Source organism: Periplaneta americana, chromosome 4, assembly GCF_040183065.1.
Source record: "Periplaneta americana isolate PAMFEO1 chromosome 4, P.americana_PAMFEO1_priV1, whole genome shotgun sequence".
Taxonomy (NCBI): Eukaryota; Metazoa; Arthropoda; class Insecta; order Blattodea; family Blattidae; genus Periplaneta; species Periplaneta americana.
The window spans coordinates 199,144,672-199,167,718 of record NC_091120.1 but is presented as its reverse complement, the minus strand read 5'-3'; the positions used below and the strand labels follow the sequence as shown (position 1 = coordinate 199,167,718).

General features: G+C 37.2%; 1 protein-coding gene across 3 annotated transcripts in view; it reads right to left on the bottom strand.

Moving 5' to 3' along the window:
• Nucleotides 1-23,047, bottom strand: part of LOC138698572 (dual specificity protein phosphatase 10-like) — a 338,313-nt gene that overhangs the window by 143,842 nt on the left and 171,424 nt on the right. For all 3 annotated transcript variants that reach the window (XM_069824591.1, XM_069824590.1, XM_069824592.1), the window contains one exon: nt 1,330-1,932. In XM_069824591.1, coding sequence (XP_069680692.1) covers nt 1,330-1,932 — 603 coding nt within the window. The remainder of the gene's footprint in view (nt 1-1,329; nt 1,933-23,047) is intronic.

Genomic DNA, 23,047 nt, shown 5'->3' with positions numbered 1-23,047 from the left:
AGGAGCTCAATTAGCCTTTGGAAGAGAAAGTTCACTGTAGTCACGCAACACTTACCAAATAGAATGATCCAGATTTGGTTGTCGTAGCAATGTATGTAAACTTTTTCAATTTAGGACCTGCAAGGAATTCAGTTAATCCTTTTGAAGAGAAAGTTCAATGTAGTCATGCAAGACTTACCAAATAGAAGGATCCAGATATGGTTGCCGTAGCAATGAATGTAAACTTTTCCAACATGGGACCTGTAAGGAATTCAGTTAATCCTTTTGAAGAGAAAGTTCAATGTAGTCGTGCAACACTTACCAAATAGAAGGATTCAGATATGGTTGCCTTAGCAATGAATGTAAACTTTTCCAATCTAGGACCTGTAAGGAATTCAGTTAATCCTTTTGGAGAGAAAGTTCAATGTAGTCGTGCAACACTTACCAACTAGAAGGATCCAGATTTGGTTGCCGTAGCAAAGTATGTAAACTTTTCCAATCTGGGACTTGTAAGGAATTCAGTTAATCCTTTTGGAGAGAAAGTTCAATGCAGTCGTGCAACACTTACCAAATAGAATGATCCAGATTGGGTTGCCGTAGCAATGTATGCAAACTTTTCCCATCTGGGACTGTAAGAAAGTCAGTTAATCCTTTTGGAGAGAAAGTTCAATGTAGTCTTGCACCACTTACCAAATAGAAGGATCCAGATATGGTTGCCGTAGCAATGTATGTAATCTTTTCCAATCTGGGACCTGTAAGAAAGTCAGTTAATCCTTTTGGAGAGAAAGTTCAATGTAGTCGTGCAATACTTACCAAATAAAAGGATAATAGAAGGATCCAGATTTGGTTGTCGTAGCAGTGTGTGTAATCTTTTCCAATCTAGGACCTGTAAGAAAGTCAGTTAATCTTTTTGGAGAGAAAGTTCAATGTAGTCATGCAACACTTACCAAATAGAAGGATCCAGATTTGGTTGTCGTAGCAGTGTATGCAATCTTTTCCAATCTAGGACCTGTAAGGAATTCAGTTAATCCTTTTGGAGAGAAAGTCCAATGTAGTCGTGCAACACTTACCAAATAGAAGGATCCAGATTTGGTTGCCGTAGCAGTGTATGCAATCTTTTCCAATCTAGGACCTGCAAGGAATTCAGTTAATCCTTTTGGAGAGAAAGTCCAATGTAGTCGTGCAACACTTACCAAATAGAAGGCTCCAGATCTGGTTGCCGAGGAAGCAGGCCAGTCCTTTGGAAGCAAAGCAATTCCGATGTTTCTTTGGAGTAGTGAGGGATGCAGTCGCTCATTACTCACCTGGTCGCCGCAGAGCTCAAGCAGGCAAGTGCGTACAGGTACTTACCAAGCAGGAAGGCGGGGTCGCGGTTGTCCTCGACGAGGGTGGTGAGCACCAGGAAGAGCGGATGCGACGTGGGCAGGCGGTCGAAGTCGGTGGTGCAGTCGTCGTAGACCACGACCTCCTTGAAGGTGCGCTTCTTGAGCAGGTCCTTGCCCTCGCGCGTGGTGGCCAGGTCGGCGAGGGTGGCCTTGCCCTGCTGCAGCCGCCGGCGGTTGAACCTGTCGGAGCAGTTGACGTTGATGGAGCCGCGGATGTGGTTCACGTTGTACGCGATGAAGGGGCGGCAGTCCACGACCAGGAAGGAGCGCGCCGCCTTCCGCAGCTTGCGCACCAGCGAGTCGGCGTCCAGGGGGCGCACCTTCTTCATGACCAGCAAGCGCTGCAGCGTGGCGCTCTCCGAGCAGGGCGACGCGGGCAGGCTCACGGACTCCAGCTTGCAGCGCTTGGGCGGCTGGGAGGGCGACGGAGACGGCGACGGCAGGTCCGGGGGCCCCGGTTCGCTCAGGCTCCTGTTCAGAGCGAGTTTGAGGCCCTCGCGCGGCCGCCCGGACCCCAGCTCGCAGCACACGGCGGACATGACGTCACCGGCGGCTATATCGGGACCAGCTGCAACACCAACACACGACTCTTGGCAAGGCTCCACCAGCGCGCACTGCTTCGCTTATCATAATAATAATAATAATAATAATAATAATAATAATAATAATAATAATAATAATAATATAAATGGAGTTGTATACACAAATCCCCGTTGGACTGATTACATGGTTGGTTTTTTTCTGAGGTTTTCCCCAACTGTATGGCGAATGTCAGGTAATCTTTGGAGAATCCTCGACCTCATCTCGCCAAATACCATCTCGTCATCAATCCCATCGACGCTAAATAATAATAATAATAATAATAATAATAATAATAATAATAATAATAATAATAATAATACTTTACTGCCAGAACAAAGATACATATTGATTTTTTTTATATAAGAACTCTCTAGCACTCCCAGAAATAGTAAGTTACATACTCGTGCTCAGGGGGCATTCCACATAAGTTAATGTTAAGACACTTTATTGAATAACAGAGTAAAAATAATAAAAGAAAAAAAGAAGAAGGAAAAATAACACATACCACAATAATTGAACTTCAAATTTTCTCTGTTAACAGCAATTATAATAGATTTTTTTAAAATAAGAGCATTAGCAAATTGTATGTTTGGGAATTTACCTATTATCATGTTATAAAGCCTGGGACCGAAGTTGCTACTGTGATTATACTACAGTTGTAGTACATTTAGGAACTGTCAAGCATATGTTGTCTGATCTTTTGGTAAATAACCTAGCAGTTGATACAGTGTCGTTAAATAACCAACTTAAAAAAAGGTGTCGCGGCGTAGTGCCGTGGTCTAAGGCATCCTGCCTATGAGTTGCTTTACGAAATACTTGCTGAATCGAGTCCTCATGGGGGAAGACATTTTCTCATGAATTTCGGCCAGTGTATGGCACCGGTGCCGTTTCAGCATCATGATGCACTTGGGGAGGTATGATAGGTGGTGAAATCCTGTTACGAAAGCAAGCTATAACGGCTGAAAGGATCATCCATTATGGTTGGATGATCGTTCACCTCTGCTGTGTCATGTGGACGTGAAGCAGCAACCGGCTGGTCGGTCTGAGTCCGTAAAGGCCTGTAGCGCCATGGATGATATTATTATTATTATTATTATTATTATTATTATTATTATTATTATTATTATTATTTGCGATGACTATAAATATGAGATTAACTGTAAATATTTTAACTGCTGCAGTTTGTCAGACGTCAAGATCTTGATTATTTATTTTTTTGTAAAGTCATCAAGAGTGATATTGATTGTGAATCATTCATAAGCAATATCAGTCTTCGTATTCCTGCTAAGGGTTTAAGATTTCATAACATTTTTTATAATAGAAATTCAAAATCTCTCTCTCCGGTCTGCAGATGTATAAAATATGTTAATTTGCATGGATTAAGCTTGGATCCATTTAATGTGTAGTATATACTTTCTGAGTTTATCATGATATATCCTCACTTGTTATTATAGTCCGATATTGCTATTTATTTTGTTGCATTTGGTCAAAGATTATTGATGACTATTATATTGATTGTATTCCATCTCACTGCCATTTCTATCATTCATTCTCATCATCATTTCTTCTGTTTTGTTTTGTATCTCGTGCTAAACTGTAATTGGCCTTGTGCTGTTGTTTTGCACGTTAATATTATAAATAAATAAATAAATAAAATATAATAATAATAATAATAATTATTATTATTATTATTATTATTATTATTCCTATTACCATATAGAGAGTCGATCGGATGGCATAAGATCATCATAAAGGAAGACAAAGTATTGTACACGAGAGAGAGAGAGAGAGAGAGAGAGAGAGAGAGGGACTGTAATCAATAATACATACAAAAATAGTACACAATCAGAAAGTCTAAATAAAGAACATTGAGTAGGAAAGAGGAATAATTTAGAACGATGAAATGAAAATAAAGAAACTGTGAGAAAAGAAAAGAGTATAAATAATGAAAGAAACTGAGTACGATACTACGAAGGAAGAGGAATATAAGTAACAGAAAAAGAAAAAAAAAACGAATGAAAAATAGAGAGAATAGAATGAGAGCGAACAAAAGAATAAAAAAGTAAATACAGAGAAAAATAGAACGACGAATAAGAAACAAAGACAGCGAATGGAATAGAAAAGTGGAAGGGAGTAATGAAATGAAGTCACTGAGGGAAAGGTACAGTAGGCTGTATCCGTTGTTTCTGTTGGTAGATCCTCGGGTTAAGGATTAAGCAGATAAAGTTGGTTCCAGGACATGCTGGTCATTATTATTATTGTTGTCTATAACTCTCCAACTTATATCAACATCCGATGACATAACAACAACCTCTCACCTTTGCTACTACAACACATTCCAGTAGCCACGTGTCCCAACATAATAACAACCAGTGCTGCCAACTTTAGATTTTACACTTCAAGTACAAACCACTATGTGTATGGTGCCGAATAAACTTATGCGGAAACAATTTATAAGAGGAAGATGTTGTCTGGCTTGCGTTTCGAGATTGGGACCCGGAATGCACTAATGCTCTTAAGCTTAAGATGATGATAAACATCCCAATATTACTACACTACAGAGGTACACAGAACTACATTTATTATATGTACGGGCTATTCCATATGAAATCGATCAGTAAAAAACCTCGCATTTTTTTAATACTCTAGTTTTTTTCCCTATTTATACAAGTTGCTGAGGAGAGTGCATTTCAAAAATATACTATCGAAAGTCAAACGGTTTTCCTACTATTGAGCGACAAATTTAGCGTATTTTATAAAACCAAGCCTCTTTCAGAGCTCAGAACTCCGGAACCGTTTACTGCAGAACATTGAACGGGAGCTCATGTTGAAGCTGACATTTGATAGATTATGTTAAGAAATAATCCTTATTTTTATTGCATACAGAGAGAGACAGATAATCTGATTTTACTTCTTTTAGGCTTCTTGCCCATTTGTAAAAATGTAAAAAAATATTGAGAAAAAACCTTGCATTATTGTTTGCTTAGTGGCTCGGCAATAAGTTTCGAGGGTATTAAATAAATTATATTCACACGCCTGGACTTGAACGGCTCAGTACCGCACGCACTGGCCGAGAGATGAAGATAAGCAAGCGTTGGGCGTCATTTTACTCCAGTGTTTATGAAAACTTGTGATAAAGCTAGCCCAGCTATGCGCTACTAGACGAAACATCACGTGTTTATGTGTCCTGGCCTTGCTTGCCTAGGCTAGCTCCCGCCTCAGTCAGCTGGTTAGTTCACGCGCGTACTATTTATTTTCTTTATTTGACATTTTCAATACTTTCTTATCAATGGTGCACCAGTAAAAAATATGTGTTTATTTGTACTTTCAATGCGGAATCTAACCATATATTTTAAAAATATTTTTTCGTGGGCAAAGGCGTCTTAATGAAGAAAAATCTAAATTTCTCCATTTCCATAAAAAGTAAGAAAAACTGTTTACATGTCAATATAAACTTTAACTTCTCAGCATCAAAATAAACCATGATTTTGATCACTGCGTGAAAGGGTTTCGGAGCCACAACAGTTTAAAGTTGCTAATTTTATGAAAATACGATAAATTTAAATATTTTTAATTTAAACACTATGAAGTTCTGATGCCTCAAACTTTACACAAAGCATTGTATCACAGCTGTCAACGGACAGAAAAAGTTTCATTGTATTTAAAAATTGCAAGGTCAATTTTCTCTATATTTCGGTCGATTTGAGATGGAATAGCCCACATACAGTATTTTGACCGGTAAACAGAACCGTTGTTGTTTAGTCAACTGTCCGAAGACAGGTTACCACCAATAAGGCGTCTCTTGAGGCAACTAAGCCAGGAAATAATGGGTAGGGTGTACATTTTTCGTTCATATTTTACTATTTGATTGTGCATACAAATCCGGGCTCTAGTGATGACATTACCAAAGGCAAAATCCAGCATATATTTTAGAATATATTTAATTCTTCTGATCCTATTAAGGAAATAAAATAGATGTTAGTGCATTTTGATGTACTTTTAGTCCATCAACATTTTTACTTATAAAATTTTAACGTTAAACATAATTGTTTTCCCAGGTTAAATCCCTATGCGCAGTAAACGGCTTTACACACGGTATATTATAATATCTTGCGCGATTTTGAATGTTGCATAATATCCATACTCTTACTGTTCCTATTTGATGACATTTTCTCCTGTAACTATTCCCTTCTGACGTAACTACTGTGTTACTACTGCCCGTGGTCTGAAGCCGCCGCTACCACCACGCGTTGCTTATTTGGGAGCGCTGCGATGTGGAGGCGGATCTGGGCCGTGGCTGCCTGCATTGAGAGCGGGCTTCGATTACCGAAAATACCCAGTACTTAATAGCCTGCCTCAGTTACATCTGCATACACATTCACAAAAATTATATATATATATACACATATATACTGTACTTCTTCAGGTCAACGCAAGTAATTTCAACAGCAAATTCAAGTCAGAAAATGTTGCCCCTTTGTACTAGAAGCCATCGAAGCCATCAATATACGTCCAATAGTTTAATAGAAATCGCTGTACACAGACAGACTAGTACTGAAATTATTATATTTCATGTACAGTAGTGGCAAAAAAACCAGACTGACCCTTGTAGCTGATACAAAAGAATCCTGTGCTGTGTATTGTGTCAAACTGTGGTAATTTCAATATGGATAGTGAAGCCAGAGGTATGTACTGCTATTTAATGTAAAAATACGCAGTTATCTTTGCTTCCAAATGCAATAAATTTCATTGTTACAATTAATTATACAAGATGGGTGTGTTTGTGACAAGGGTCTGTCCGGTTTTTTTGCCACTACTGTACATCATTCCCTGATAAATAAATGATAAAAAATGCGTTTTGAGTTAAATGACAATCAAACTCGGATCCTTATTGCAAATAATTTTACACGCAAATAAAATACATCAAATTATAGTATTATTTCGTTTTTTGCACACCCACTTGTAGAATTTAATTTGTGTGTTCACCCGGGGATAAACATATGAAATTTATCCTTTCAAAAGGTGGAAAAATGCAAATATCTTAGAGCAACAGTAAAAAATATAAATAATAATAATAATAATAATAATAATAATAATAATAATAATAATGATTTATTTTAGCTGGCAGAGTTAAGGCCGTAAGGCCTTCTCTTCCACTCAACCAGCAAAAAGAGTATATACATATGCATGAACTTACAAAGAATTCAACAATTTGATTTAGATTAGATTTACATGTATACAAGAGTTATTTACGAATTAAACAACAAAATACTATGAACTATTAATTAAACACTGAATAAACTGTGTAGCAGAATTAAGCTAAAATAGGTACATAGAATGTTGTTAATATATTTCAAATAATATTAGATAATAGAAAGAGATTATTATGAGACAATTTTGAAAGTACAGCACAATCAGGATTATGTCTAAAAGAAAGAAGTAACAATGTAGTCAGTGATAGTTAAAATCAATATGATTGGAGTGAAATGCTAATAAGGTTATCTTTTAACCTGTTCTTAAAGGTGCTTATTGTCTTGCAGCCCCTAATACTTTGTGACAAGGAATTCCATTGACGCGAGGTGGATACTGTAAAAGATGATGAATAACAAGATGTTCTAACAAGTTCTAACAAATAAATTACATTCAGGAGGAAATTAAACGCAGAATAAATATGGGAAATGCCTGTTATTATTCGGTTGAGAAGCTTTTGTTATCCAATCTGCTCTTAAAAAGGCTGAAAGTTGGAATTTATAAAGCAGTTACATTTCCGCTTCTGTATGGTTGTGAAACTTGGACTCTCACTTTGAGAGAGGAACAGAGGTAAGATTGTTTGAGAATAAGGTGCTTAGGAAAATATTTGGGGCTAAGAGGGATGAAGTTACAGGAGAATGGAGAAAGCTACACAATGCAGAACTGCACGCATTGTATTCTTCACCTGACATAATTAGGAATATTAAATCCAGACGTTTGAGATGGACAGGGCATGTAGCACGTATAGGCGAATGCAGAAATACATATAGAGTGTTAGTTGGGAGGCCGGAAAAAGAAAGATCTTTGTGGAAGCCTAGACGCAGAGGGGAGGATAATATTAAAATGGATTTGAGGGAGGTAGGATATGATGGTAGAAACTGGATTAATCTTGCTCAGGATAGGGACCGATGGCGGGCTTATGTGAGAACGGTAATGAACCTCCGGGTTCATTAAAAGTTATAAGTAAATATTGACCTGGGGAACAAAACTTAATTTGCACAAAAAATGACTTGACCCCCTTTGTCCCAACGATATTAAATTAACTCTTAAATAGTGAATATGAACAAAATCCATTCAATAGTTTAATAGAAATCGCTATATACAGACAGACTAGTACCAAAATTATTAATTATATTTCATGTACCTATAGATTTTATTAACGTCTTTGCCTGTTAAAATGTCTCATAGATACTGAATGTGAACAAAATCCGTTCAACTGCTCAGTAGAAATGCCTTTACACAAACAGCATGAGTAAAACCATTTATTCCTATGTAGATCTATATTTGCGCAAAAATCTCGACAATTCCCATAGTTATGAGTTTGAATCCCGCCTGTGATACAAATATAGGCTTAATATAATGTATTGTTTTGACCAATAGTCGCGCAGTTTCGAAGTTACCCCATGTTATAAGGGTCCCACCATGTGCTCTAGGAGAATGTCTCGATAAGATGCAAAACTATACATTTAGGAATGGCTTTTCGAACGCTGTAAGCGCCAAAGATAGAAACAGAAAATGAACAAAAAAATGTTTAAAAATTGCCCCACTGGTCACGAATTCTACCAGCCTGTCATGCCCTATAAAAAGCGACTATTACTGGCTCACATGTACGTATAAGGCCACGAGTTTTACAGCAGCGATTTTTAATTCTGCTTGAAAGTAATCTGACATCCAACGGCCTTTTACAAGGAGAAGAAATAAATGAGAGAACTTACAGAACTGAATTCTCCTGCTCCATAAGTTTCCATATACGGCGTAGATATTTCGAAGCGATGCCGTCATGACGTCACATTTTAGAGACGAAACAAATATCTGAACATTCCAGCTAATTGACAAGGGACACCACTTATAAGGACGCCTGCCGATGACACCTGCAAAGCTATCCACCAGTTCTCATTATTTAACCACATAAACTTGCTAAACCGCTGTTCAACTAGACTGCAGCATCGCACCACAGCTTTCTAGATCCTCTGTGGAGAGACTGTCGTATTTACCTTTAATGCGAATTCAATCCTGATCGAGAGTGACAAGATGTTCAGGCGACTTGTACTGGAGAGAAAGTAAAGTAGATGTAGTAAGGTTTATTGCGTGTAGGAGATATCTTGCTTCTTAAAACGGAGATGAAAATAACATATATACATCTCATCATGTCATTACTCTATTCTCAACAATACGTTCACCATAATTAATGTAGAGGCCTTTGGTGGAATGGAGTAGAGCATGTCTATTTCAAATCTTATTGTTTCACATCCTTCTTTGTATTACGTCACCTACCAATGCATATGTACAAAGTGCACAAGTTTAAAATTTAGAATGAAATCTGTTAAGGGGAGCTACTTACAAGAATGGGTTACCAAACATGAGATATTTTAATTAAATTCTTACTAAAATGTAGTATTTTAAAAATAGAGACACACATCGAGGATATAGGTACGGATGCTAAAAAAAATTCTCTTTTGAAATGGTGTTGTCAAGTTTGATTACCTAATGGATATCAATTTAATTGGATTAAAACAACCACCGACTTGTGACATTTGAAGGTACCAAGGGATGTTGTCATGGAAACCCCTGGCGTCTTTAAATATCACAAGTCGGTAGATGTTTTAATTAGACTATATTATGCGTGAGGGTCTTGGATTGAATCTCCAGACTCCTACTTTGTTATTATTATTATTAGTATTATTATTATTATTATTATTATTATTATTATTATCATCATCATTATTACTAAAATCATACATATGGCAAGCGAGTTCCTATCGTCTGGGAAACGTTTTTTCTAAGAAAAGTATGTTACATTTCGTTTGTGATGGAGCCGATGCGTGCCAGCAAAGCGTCGCATTTTTCTGCTTCTTTGACATGATGCAGAACTCCATAAACACCGCATCGATGTTTTATAAAGTTCACACATGTCATCTTGATCGAAATTCCACAATTTTCAATTTTTTATGCTCGCCCTTGCCGAAATGTAGTAATTATACACCTGGTAGCAGCCCTTTAATGGACTCATTAAAGTACACCTATTCATTAAAGTTCAGGTGTTCCACCAATCAAAAATACCATTGTAGCAATATGAAAGCGCAAGTATCGATTATTCTCGGATATGCAATCGAAAGACAACAATAAATCAATACATCACCTATATTTGAAATAAAGTCAGTTCTGTTACTATAAATGTTAAATGTTATGTTTTATTTAACGACGCTCGCAGCTGCAGAGGTTATATCAGCGTCGCCGGATGTGCCGGAATTTTGTCCCGCAGGAGTTCTTTTACATGCCAGTAAATCTACTGACATGAGCCTGTCGCATTTAAGCTCACTTAAATGCCATCGACCTGGCCCGGGATCGAACCCGCAACCTTGGGCATAGAAGGCCAGCGCTAAACCAACTCGCCAACCAGGTCGACCAAAAGTTAGATTTCCTAACTCATCTGGATGAGAAACGTTTTGATACAATTTTTAAATAAAAGAAAGCAAGGCTCTTGAAGTCTGTGTACAAGTGCATATGCTCCTGGAAATAGAGCACTGGATGCACTGAAGCAGTTGAGTAGGAATTTCGGAAACTGAAGGTGTGCCTGTTTGAAAAGTAGGCTACATTCAGTTGTGAAGTAATAAAAAAAAACGTAAATGACTGAATTAATACCGACTAAATAAATGGTTCCCCCAAAATGTTGAACATATCCTTTCCTGTAAAAGCAATCACAAAATATCTCCGAGAAAGAGAGATCGATTAAGTTAGATTCGATGCCAAAATAAATGCTGAATGATTGAAGTTTTAAATATTTTCAGCTTCATTTTATTTTGTCAGAGATCATAAACTACTATCTTGCTAAAGTTATACTTTCTTTTGCGTCCTTTTCGAGTAAGCTATGAAATCTCGTCGAATTTTGGGCAAAATTATGAACATAAACTTTTCTCCTTGTCTGTAAAACAAGTGACAAAATTTCACTGTAAAAGGGATATCATCGAAGTAACAAAAATTATATCTGCCGCCTGGACGAAATTTCCCACCTCCCCCCCCCCCAAAAAAAGAGGGAAATTTTCATGAATGGTACTAATCCGTGAAGGTTAGTATTTCTAACTTCCTCGAAATGTCTTTTTTGTTAGAAGTAATATCTTGTTAATGTTATATGAATTTTTTGCATTTTTAAACTATGAAATTTCTTCCAGTTTTAGGAAAATTTTTTAAGAAAATCCAATTGATCAATAAGAAAAAACATTAGATTTGGCGTTTGGCAAAATGAATGCTATCGATGGTATAAAGCAGTGGCGGCTGATTGACTGAGGCAAGTGAGGCCGGGCCTCAGTCACTTGGCTTAACTGAAATCAAATTTTGTGTTTTATATAATGTATTAGTTATTTGAATGAAGCATATATCGCTGTAGAAGCATTTGAAAACTTTGATGTATATAGACCTGTTTTGCAGTAAATTTTGTTCCTAAGGCCGGGATCCCTCGTGCCGGGTCTGGATTAATGCATTTCATGTCCTTTCGCGGGCTTTGAGTTTGCGCTTAAAACGTTGTAGCTGAGGCACAATTCGTCTGGCCTGGTCAGGTTTCACTCGTCCCATCCATGGGCCGGCCTCAAGGGTAGAGTGGGGTGGGAATAGCTGTGGTGACTTGTCTTCCTAACTAGGCCATAAATAACAAAATTCCAGCTCTTTGGCAGGCAGAGACCCACTCGATTCTCTCCCCTTATGTCTTAGTTTATGACTTAAGCGAGGGTGTTGTACTATTGTACTTCGTAGTATATACAATAGTGAATCTGGGCTAATGTTATGTATTTCGGGAAAATATAAACAGAAACAAATGAGAGAAATAATGCTGGTGCAGTTAATTCATTGTTAGAGTGTCCTTTTTCGAGAAGAAATAATACTGAAAGAAAGGAAGTTTTAAATAAAGAGAGAGACTACCGAGATACCTACGACATCGCTGATAATTTTTCTGACAGATAATCTTAAAACGCGAGTTTCTATTGCATCCTGGTATGGGCAACATAAATGGTTAAGTGGTAATGTGGTGCAAAATAAACTTCTCTTGGCCTTGTTTGTTGCTGTCAAAGGAAAAGAATAAAAAGAAAGAAAGGGGAATTTCAACACATAATGTGGGATGCTTCATCACACGAAACAATCACTGAAACTCATAGCATAACAGCTTATTTGGTGAGTGAAATTATTATTTTTCATTGATAGTAATAAGAATAGACTATTAATAGTAATAATAATAATAATAATAATAATAATAATAATTTATTTATTTATTTAGAATATTAACGTGCAAAACAACAGCACAAGGCCAATTACAGTTTTGCACGATACAAAACAGAACAAAACAACAAATGATGATGAGAATGAATGATAGAAAATGGCAATGAGATGAAATACAAACAATATAATAGTCTACATCAATCATAGATCAAATAATAATTATAAAATCATAAATTAGTACAATAAGATAATTGAAATAATGGAATAGTCTACCTTAATCAATTGACCAAATGCAAGAGAAAAAAAAAATGGACAAATAATTGTTAAAATTAGATCAGTGAGAAAAAAAAAAACTCAGATATACTACACATTAAATGGATCCAAGTTGAATCCATGCAAATTAGCATATTTAATGCATCTGCAGACCGGAGAGAGAGATTTAGGATTCTTATTATAAAACAATTTATGAAATCTTAAACCATTAGCAGGAATACGAAGACTGATATTGCTTATGAAAGATTCACAATCAATATCACCCTTAATGACTTTACAAAAAAATAAATAATCAAGATCCTGACGTCTGGTGAACAAACTACCGCAATTGAAATATTTGCATTTAATCTCATAGTTAAAATCGGAATTTGGTAAAAATCTATAACAACACAAGGAAATAAATTTTCTTTGAATATTCTCCAATTTAGCCGAGTCAGTGGAAGTAATGGAGTTCCATACAACAGATGCATATTCAAGCTTGGATCTAACCAACGTATAGTATAAAATTAATAAACACATAGGAGAGGAAAAAGAATAAGTTATAGACCTAATTAGACCAAGCATTCTTAACGAATGGGTATAAATATATTGCACATGATCATGGAAATATAATTTTGAATCAAGTAGGACACCAAGATCTCTAATACAATCTGTCCTAGTAATTACGACATTACTGAGAGAATAGTTAAATTTTAGGGAGATAGTTTTCCGTGAAAAGGAAATAACAAAAGTTTTGGATTGATTAATTTTCATTCCATTTTCAACAGACCATTGTGAAATTGAATTAATGTCATTTTGAAGAATTTGACAATCAACCAAACTTTTAATTTTGCGAAAGATTTTGAGATCATCCGCAAATAAAAGGCAGCTAGAACTTATTCTTTTACTTATATAATTTATAAATAATAAAAATAAGAGAGGTCCCAATGTAGACCCTTGAGGAACACCGCATAAACTATTAAATGGAACCGAGAGAGAATAATAATAATAATAATACAGTAATAATGATATTAATAATATAATAACAATAATAATTAATTAATATCATAAACAAACATTTCCTATCGGAGGCACTTAAACTAGTTGCATCTGGCCTCACTGAGGATTTCGATCACCGGCCGCTACTGGTATAAAATCATTTTCAACGTATTTGTTTTGTTTCGTCAGGGATGGACCTATCTTCTTAATGTTAGTCTACAAATTTTTGCATCATTTTAAATAATGAAATTTCCCTTAATTTTATTGCCCTTTCCTCCCTTTCTGTAAAAGCAAAGACCAAATTTTCCCTGGAAAAAAAAATTCTCAACGTACCATGAATGTGGCTCGCCTATAACCTAGGCGTTACAGATCGTACAACTTGGGCCTTCATTGAAATACAGTAATGCGTTTTCCCATCGCGACCTTGCTTTGTTAGCTGCCACGTGCTCGACACCATCTCTTGTGCGGAAGTGTCAGATGCAGGGCCCACTTGTCAAATAAGTAGGACACCCCTGGTCAAGAGAAAGTCATTTGGAGAGATTTAAAGAGCCGCGACCCCCTATTTACATTCATTCAGCCACCGCACCTGCCTGCCAACGCAGTCAAGGCTATGCCAGGCGCCTCGGAAAACCATACAATCCCATTCAGACAACAGAAGCCACGTTTCGAAATCTCGGATCCTGGGATTTATTCCTTTTATGACATCGCGTTGCACAACCTTTGAAACGGAGGAAGCAGCGAGATTTGTAGTTGCCGTAGCAACTGGAATGTGATGTAATTTCGTGGGTATTAAACTGTATGGTGAAACTGTCGTCTTCCGCAGTCAGGCCTTCCACTACGATTTCTCGCCACCTGTTACTACTGCAATTAACTTCTCATAATAATTGTTCTCTATTCCTTTAAATCATTTCATTCATCTTCTTCTGTTACTAATGGTCACACAGTACTTACCATGCCGCGTCTGTGGCTAAAGTACTATAGTGCGATAGTCTTAAATTCAGGCAGCCCGGATTCGAATGTCGGCGCAGAAAAATGTTATGTTTTATTTAACGACGCTCGCAACTGCAGAGGTTATATCAGCGTCGCCGGATGTGCCGGAATTTTGTCCCGCAGGAGTTCTTTTACATGCCAGTAAATCTACTGACATGAGCCTGTCGCATTTAAGCACACTTAAATGCCATCGACCTGGCCCGGGATCGAACCCGCAACCTTGGGCATAGAAGGCCAGCGCTATACCAACTCGCCAACCAGGTCGACGTCGGCGCAGATCCTGATGGAATTTGTCATGGACAAAGCAGGCGTTGCTTACGGGTTTTCTCAAGGTACTCCCGTTTCCCTCTATTATTTTACCAACACTGTCCACTCCACCTCATGTCATTTATCATTTTCAAGTTAAAAACACGTTGAGGTGAAATCTTTGGGGTAGTACGGGTTCCCGGTGCTGATATAGGAAGGGCTTGGGGCTCCGGGCCCCCTAGGGCTTGTCAGGGTACTCGTCCGAGGACGGGACCTGACTCTACCAGGCCTGAAAGTGGCCCATCTGTCAGCATCGGATTCACAAATTCCAACAGAGCTATTTGTCAGACTTGCACAATTGCATATACAGGGTGTTTCACGAGGAGTTACCGCCACTTACGGAGCTTATTTCCGACGACATTTTGACCAAAAAGTCATAGAAGCATAGTACTATTTCACAAATTATTGAACCATGTATAAAACACCTCCCAACATAAAGGTGAGATGCAGTAGATAAGCAAGACATCGTTATTGTTAATACTTTATTTATTATTATTATTATTATTATTATTATTATTATTATTATTATTATTATTATTATTATTATTATTATTATAGTACATGACATTGTGATTTTACCCCTCTTTGCTGATATCTGGTATTAGTTGGCAACACTGAAAAGACGGCCAAGGTAGCCTTTCATAGGAACTGCTCCTCACTATAAACAGGGGTCGTTGCTTATAGGAAGCAGTGAATATGCTCTCATATCTCGAATACAGTACATTTTGTGCACAGAACAATCAAATTGCACTTTACGAGCGCTTAAAAAAAGAGATGGCGCCTCCCCGCACAATGCTATTTATTTTTAAGATAAGAACTCATATGTGCTACGAACGCGCTGTTGCCAATATCTGCTTAACGACATTGTGTTATTGTTTCGTGCCTGACTAGGTTTATGGCCTTTTTAATATCTCTTATTGAATTCATGTTTCCGAACGGAGAATAGAAATGTCGCAGCGGACCGCGTGGAAAACAACTTCAAGATAGCGCACTGAATAATAAAATTATGAACGCAGGCTTTCTTTTGTTTCCGTTGCAAGAGCTTGCAGTTTCAACAAGCATTGGATGCAATATGCCTGCATAAAATTGACTCTTTCGGGTGAAACTGCATTTACTAGGTCAACATACATACATACATACATACATACATACATACATACATACATACATACATACATACAACATACATACATACATACATACATAGGGGAGAGTCGGGTAATATCGGACATCGGGTAATATCGGACAGTGCGTTTCTTTCATCTACCACCATATGGTAGTACCTGAATGACATGGTTACGTTTCTCTATGCGACATCACAGAAACGTAACCATGTCAATCAGGTACTATCATCGTGTGGTAGACGAAAGAAACTCACTGCCCGATATTACCCGATGTCCGATATTACCAGACTCTCCCCTACATACATGCATGCATGCATGCATGCATACATACATACATACATACATACATTCATACATACATACGAGGGAAAGTCAAAAAGTAAGCTTAATAACTGATTTTTTTATTAACTGAATATGTACAGTAGCGGAAAAAAAAAACCGGACCGACTCTTGTAGCTGATTTCAGAGCCTTGTTCACTCCAGAGCACGATAGGCTGGTAACTAAGACTTTCGTGGTTCGAATCCTGCCTGGGAAGGAAACTTGTTTTTGTTCCTTATTCAAATTTATTCCCAATACCTTTCGACTGCAGCAATATTTTACTACTTAATTAACTTATTACTCCCAGAACATGAATTTTACTACTTAATTAACTTATTACTCCCAGAACATGAATTTTACCAGCAATCGAAAGTATTGGGAATAAATTTGAATAAGGAACAAAAAAAAGTTTCCTTCCCAGGCAGCATTCGAACCACGAAAGTCTCAGTTACCAGTCTATCGTGCTCTGGAGTGAACAGGGCTCTGAAATCAGCTACAAGGGTAGGTCCGGTTTTTTTGGCACTACTGTACAATAAGACTACAAACACTTTATCACTTTTCCACATAGTACCAACTACGTTCAGTGCAAGTGTTCCTGTTATACGAGTACTATGTTAAAAGTGATTAAGTGTTTGTAATCTTATTGTACATATTCAATTAATAAAAAAATTATTAACCGTTCGCAGATAGCTGCGTGATTTGACTTCAAACTACAGTAGGGCAAAAATATAGATAAACGAGGTACTATGTTATGGAGTATAAAATTTGAATGGTTGTATCGTGGACCATAGTTATAGGAAATGACGGTACTCGGAAGAGTTTATTATAATATACTATAGGGAGGTACAGTGTAGTTTTAAAATATAATGTTATTCAGATTATTTAAAATGTAATGTACGTTACGTAGTCTATTTTGCTATACCGTTAGCCGAAATACTACTTTGTCCGGTTTCTTCACGAGAGAAAAACAGATAGTTGTTTTCTCTCCTTCTTTTGATTATAAAGGAAGGCACTTATTGTTTAAATATTTACACTCGGTATAAATTAAGTTTTGTAATGTGTTAAATATTATGCGAAGATTTTTGAATCTTTGCACCGTGTAACAGATGTAGAAACATCCAAAGGGGTCCGTTACTAAGAGTTATTTATTCTCCAGGACTGCAGTGTTTACATACACAATGTTCTCTGCAGCTTTCTCGTTGAAGCCAGACAGTAGAGGTCCGCTAGAATGCGAGCAGAGTGTACTACAGGTGTGGTGACGTCATACTTCCCGCATTTCCCTTGCCTAATTAGCGGGCGACACCTCTCTGCCTCATCACGGACTTTCTCTTGCCGTCGGTCGCCTAGACAACCCAGCAGACGAGTGAAGGCGGAGACAGATGCTATCGTCGTCCTTCACAAAATTTTAGCGAACCAAGACTCTTCGTGACGCTTTTGCACAAGAGGTCGAGGAACTCCATGGTTCAGGGACCCCGGCATTGTTGCGTCTCCTGGATTCTCCGAAATGATTTTCAGTTTTACGCAGGCGAAGAATCTCTCTTTCCAACATGAAAATAGCCAAAACAATTCTCCTTACTATGCTAAGATTTAATGAACATTAAAGAAAGATCGAAAAAGGAACTTAATCCATTACATCATTCAAGGAAGAACTGGAGACTGTCATTAACAGTACCTACTATCCTTCACAATGAGGATTCGGATCCGGGACTGAGTTCAATCCTATTATCAAGCAATATAGGGTTTGTGCTTTTAGCCAGAGTGTGAAAGCTTCGGCTTTCGACGCCATAAAACCGGACAAATACGCTTCTCTTGTTTAGGGTATGGTTTGTGCATGACTAATGTTTCTCCTACCGGATTTTCACCATTTTGTACAACAATCGTCATCATTATGGTACAACGTAAACCCACCTCCAAAAACGCATCACGGACATCAAATAAAACTAAAGTACAGTAGAACTTGGTTATAACGACATCCAAGGGACCTTAAAAATTACGTTGTTATAAACGAGTGTCGTAGTAACCGAGATTCATATTATCAGTCTAATGAGGTGGAAAATGAAAAATTACAAATTTAAATAGGCTTATTTCAGATTTACGTATTCACTTTTAAGCCCACCATGAACTTAATAAAATACAATTATAAATACAGTATTCTGTATTAAAATAGTTTGTTCAGTACTCACCAAACTTCTTTACTGAGGAGTGAAGTAATCAGACATTTTACTCTGTTGTCTCCTACTTGCCCAATATACACTTTCTAAATTATGTTCTACGAGTATGTCCATCATTTCAGTTACAATTTCACTGCTCCCTCCCCTACCTTCGATCCATTCTGTTCCAATGCAGCAACAATTTTATCCTTGCTCTTCCAAATCATTTGAACTGTGGAATTAATTAGGCCAAACCCACGATAGACGTAAGCTTTTTGAATTCCATTCTCAATTTGATGAATTACTTCAACTTTTTCTTCCAACGTTAAAACTTTTCTTTTAGTGCCATACTGCGTTAAAATGCGTACACTTAGGCCCGATTGTATAAACCATTTAATCTTAGATCAGAGGTTAAATTGATCCTTGTTTCAGCTGAACTTGGAATTTTGTGTTGTATAAAGTCTAATTTGAGATTAATTTGTCTCAAACTAAAGTCAACTTTGACTGAAGAAATTTCTCCGATTAAGTTAGATGATCCAAGTTCAGTTATTTCTTTTCTGTTTGAAATATACGAGTGACAGATTGTGCAAATAAAATATCCATTATTATTAATATTAATAGATATGATAGGTACATTTATTTATATTTCTTTCAATTTCTTGCCTTAATACACAAACAATCTTATATTTTATAAGGCTCTATCGTGTTCAGCAGTATCAAATAACATAACCTATAATTATATTATGTTTATAACAACCATTAATTATTAACGGATATGATAGGTACATTCATAAATTTTCAATTAACTGTATTACTAAACGAAAATTGTCGTTTTATAAAGCTTTATTATGTTTAGCAGTATCAAACACCATAACATGATAACAACTCGGAGAACAGTAACCTTCTTCTTATTGTCCGCCATTATTTACATTGCACAAAAAACCAGTGTCTCCAACAGAGTTTACGGAAAGTCGTCAAAAAGTAGTTGTAAAGTCGCTAGATTTCTCATTATCGACAAAGAAAGATTAAATTTTGTCAGTATGGGGTGCTAAAAAGGTCGCTAAATTCCTAGTTAAGCAATATAAAAGTTAAAAGAAATTGTTGTTGAAAAAGAGTTAAAGTCGCTAGATTGGCAACACTGAACAAACCTGTCTGCGCATCACGTTTTTCACCTGTTTATGCGATGTTGCCAAATCCTTTTCACGTGAACTTAGATTTCATTTGAACCAAGGTAATTTGATCGCAGGAAAGTTTTATACAATAGAAGAAGTGTCTGAACTCGGTTCACTTTTCGATCTTCGATCAAAGTTGATCGTTAGTCAGGGAGATTTATACAATTGGGCCTTAGTGAAAAACATCCTGTCGAAACTGACCGCATGAATTTGGACAGGTTACATGGGATGGGGAACCTGCCTGTCTTCCAGAAATATATGACAGAAGGAGAGAGTAGAGAATATGCCGGGTTACTAGATTTCAACAAAATATTTCTTGATTCTTAGAAACTCGTATTCTAAACTGAAGTTGAAAATGACGTTATATGCGAGGTAGACGCATATACGTTTGTCGTATTAAGCAAGGTAGGAAAGCATATGTCTTATGGGGAATTAGTTGGACCACAGAATATTTGACGTTATAGGCGAGGTGTCGCACAAAACGAGGTCGCTATAACCAAGTTCTGCTGTAATTTAACTCCCTTAATAACAGTAATCTTTCAGTTGTTAACCTTAACAACACGCTAATCCCTTATTCATCTGTCGTAAAAAATCTTGGCTTCTTTTTTGATAATAATCTAAGTTGGAATTTTCAAGTTAAAGAAACGATAAAAAAAATCTGTTCTTCCATTCACTCTTTGAGTCGCTTGAGAAACTTCTTGCCCCAGCAACTAAAACTCACCCTAGTACAAACCCTAGTAATGCCGCACTTCGATTATTGTGACGTTTTGTTAAGTGACCTAAGTTCTGAACTGTCAGTCAAGTTCAGCGAGCTCAGAATATGTGCGTCAGATACGTGTGCAACATCCGACGATATGATCACATATCACCGTCCTTCGCAAGTCTCTCGTGGCTCCGACTTAAAGAACGCAGAACTTTACACTCTTTGTCTTTACTCTTTCGAATTCTGCACACCTCAATACCAAATTACCTTTCGTCTCGTTTCTCTTATCTATACTCTAACCACGACGTAAATACCAGATCGCTTATCTGTGGCACGCTAAATATACCTCTTCATAGAACATCTTGTTATTCCTCATCTTTTACAATATCCACTTCGCGTCAATGGAATTCCTTGTCACAAAGTATTAGGGGCTGCAAGACAACAAACACCTTTAAGAACAGCTTAAAAGATAACCTTATTAGCATTTCGCTCCAATCATACTGATTTAAACTATCACTGACTACATTGTTACTTCTTTCTTTAGACATCATCCTGATAGTGCTGTATTTTCAAAATTGTCTCATAATAACCTCTTTCTATTATCTAATGTTATTTGAAATATATTAACATTCTATGTATTTTAGTTTAATTCTGCTACACAGTTTATTCAGTGTTTAATTAATAGTTCATAGAATTTTGTTGTTTAATTCGTAAATAACTCTTGTATACTTACATGTAATTCTCATCTAAATCAAATTGTTGAATTCTTTGTAAGTTCATGCATATGTATATACACTTTTTGCTGGTTGAGTGGAAGAGAATGCCTTACGGCCTTAACTCTGCCAGCTAAAATAAATTATTATTATTATTATTATTATTATTATTATTATTAATTTACGATTATCGGGGCTTCCTTGAGGGAGGGAAAACGTGACAAGTATTGATAAGAATCAAACCGTCTGCTGTTAAAAAAATCCAGCCAGGACACTTAAAATAGCTGAAAGTTCATTAAAACCAAAAGGTAAAGTCAATCCCATGAAAGGCCCAGAGGGTAGCGAGAAATTAAGGCTGCTCCTACCTTTACAGACAATTGGCATTCAATGGCAGTAGGGATGACAGTGTCCACACCTGTGGAGTAACGGTCAGCGCGTCTGACCGCGAAACCAGATGGCCCGAGTTCGATTCCCGGTAGGGGCAGGTTACCTGGTTGAGTTTTTCCGGGGTTTTCCCTCAACACAACATGAGCAAATGCTGGGTAACTTTCGGTGCTGGACCCCGGACTCATTTCACCGGCATTATCACCTTCATCTCATTCAGAAGCTAAATAACCTAAGATGTTGATAAAGCGTCGCAAAATAACCTACTAAAAAATTAAAAGAAGGGATGACAGTCCTACGTGTCCGTCGCCTTTGCCCCCAAGGAAATGCCTCTGGTACTCATTTCTGGTAGAGGCTGAGTAGATCCCGGTACATAGTGCGGCTGGAAGGATTAGATCAATAGAAAAAAATCCATGACCCTATGAGAAATCGAACTCGGGATCTCCCGGCTTGCAGCATTGCGCCTTAAACGCGACGTTACCGCGCGCCTCTCATTAAAACCAAGGTTCACTCGTTCATATACAAGTAAACACGCTATTTCTCTCAGAAAAGAATGGCTTTCATCTTTTGTAACAAATATTAATACTTATTAAATTTAAATAAGACCTCCATTTTGTTCGTTATGGCGTCGCAGTCTAAGGCATCCCGCCTAGGACTCGCGTTACGGAATGCGCGCTGGTTCGAATCCTCGTGGGGGAAGAAATTCTCTCATGAAATTTTGGCCAGTGTATGGGACCGGTGCCCACCCAGCATCGTGATGCACTTAGGGAGCTACGATAGGTAGCGAAATCCGGTTGCGAATACCAGCTATAACGGCTGGGGGGATCATCGTGCTAACCACACGATACCGTCATTCTGGTTGGATGATCGTCCACCTCTGCTTCGACATGTGGGCGTGAGGCCAGCAGCCGGCTGGTCGGTCTAGGCCCTTCACGGGGTGTAGCGCCACGGATTATTATTATTATTTTGTTCGTTAATTAGTTGTAGCCTCCTTACTGTAGCCACACGAAATATCTGGATTTTATGAGTAATTTAGCATTTCAGTTATTCAGTACTGACACTGAATGAAACTAATTCGTGTCTGCAGAGACAAAAATGAAATAAACCTTGCTCAGCTTTTATCTGTTATAAATTAACGTTGGCAAAGAAACCGAAATTAATTAAATTAAAACAAGTATCGTGCTAGTCAACTCCGATCTGTTATGAATTGCATTATGATTTTGATTTTGTCTAAATCTTAGTTTAACAAAGTACCGAAGGATATGTTATTCACATTCAGTATCTACGAGACAATTTATCAGAGAATGATGATCCTTGTGTATAATCCAGCGAACAGTAGTTCGTGTTTTTATTTGTGTATACCCATATATTAAATTATTTAAATGATTATATGTTTTGAATAATAGGTAAAGGAAATAAACTACAACGGTAATATTACTAGCAACATGATAAAGAAAATAAGTTGTTTTGAAACATGTAAAACTTATAAGAAAGCATGTGTGACCTTCATGGCAATATTTTCTTTTGTATCTGC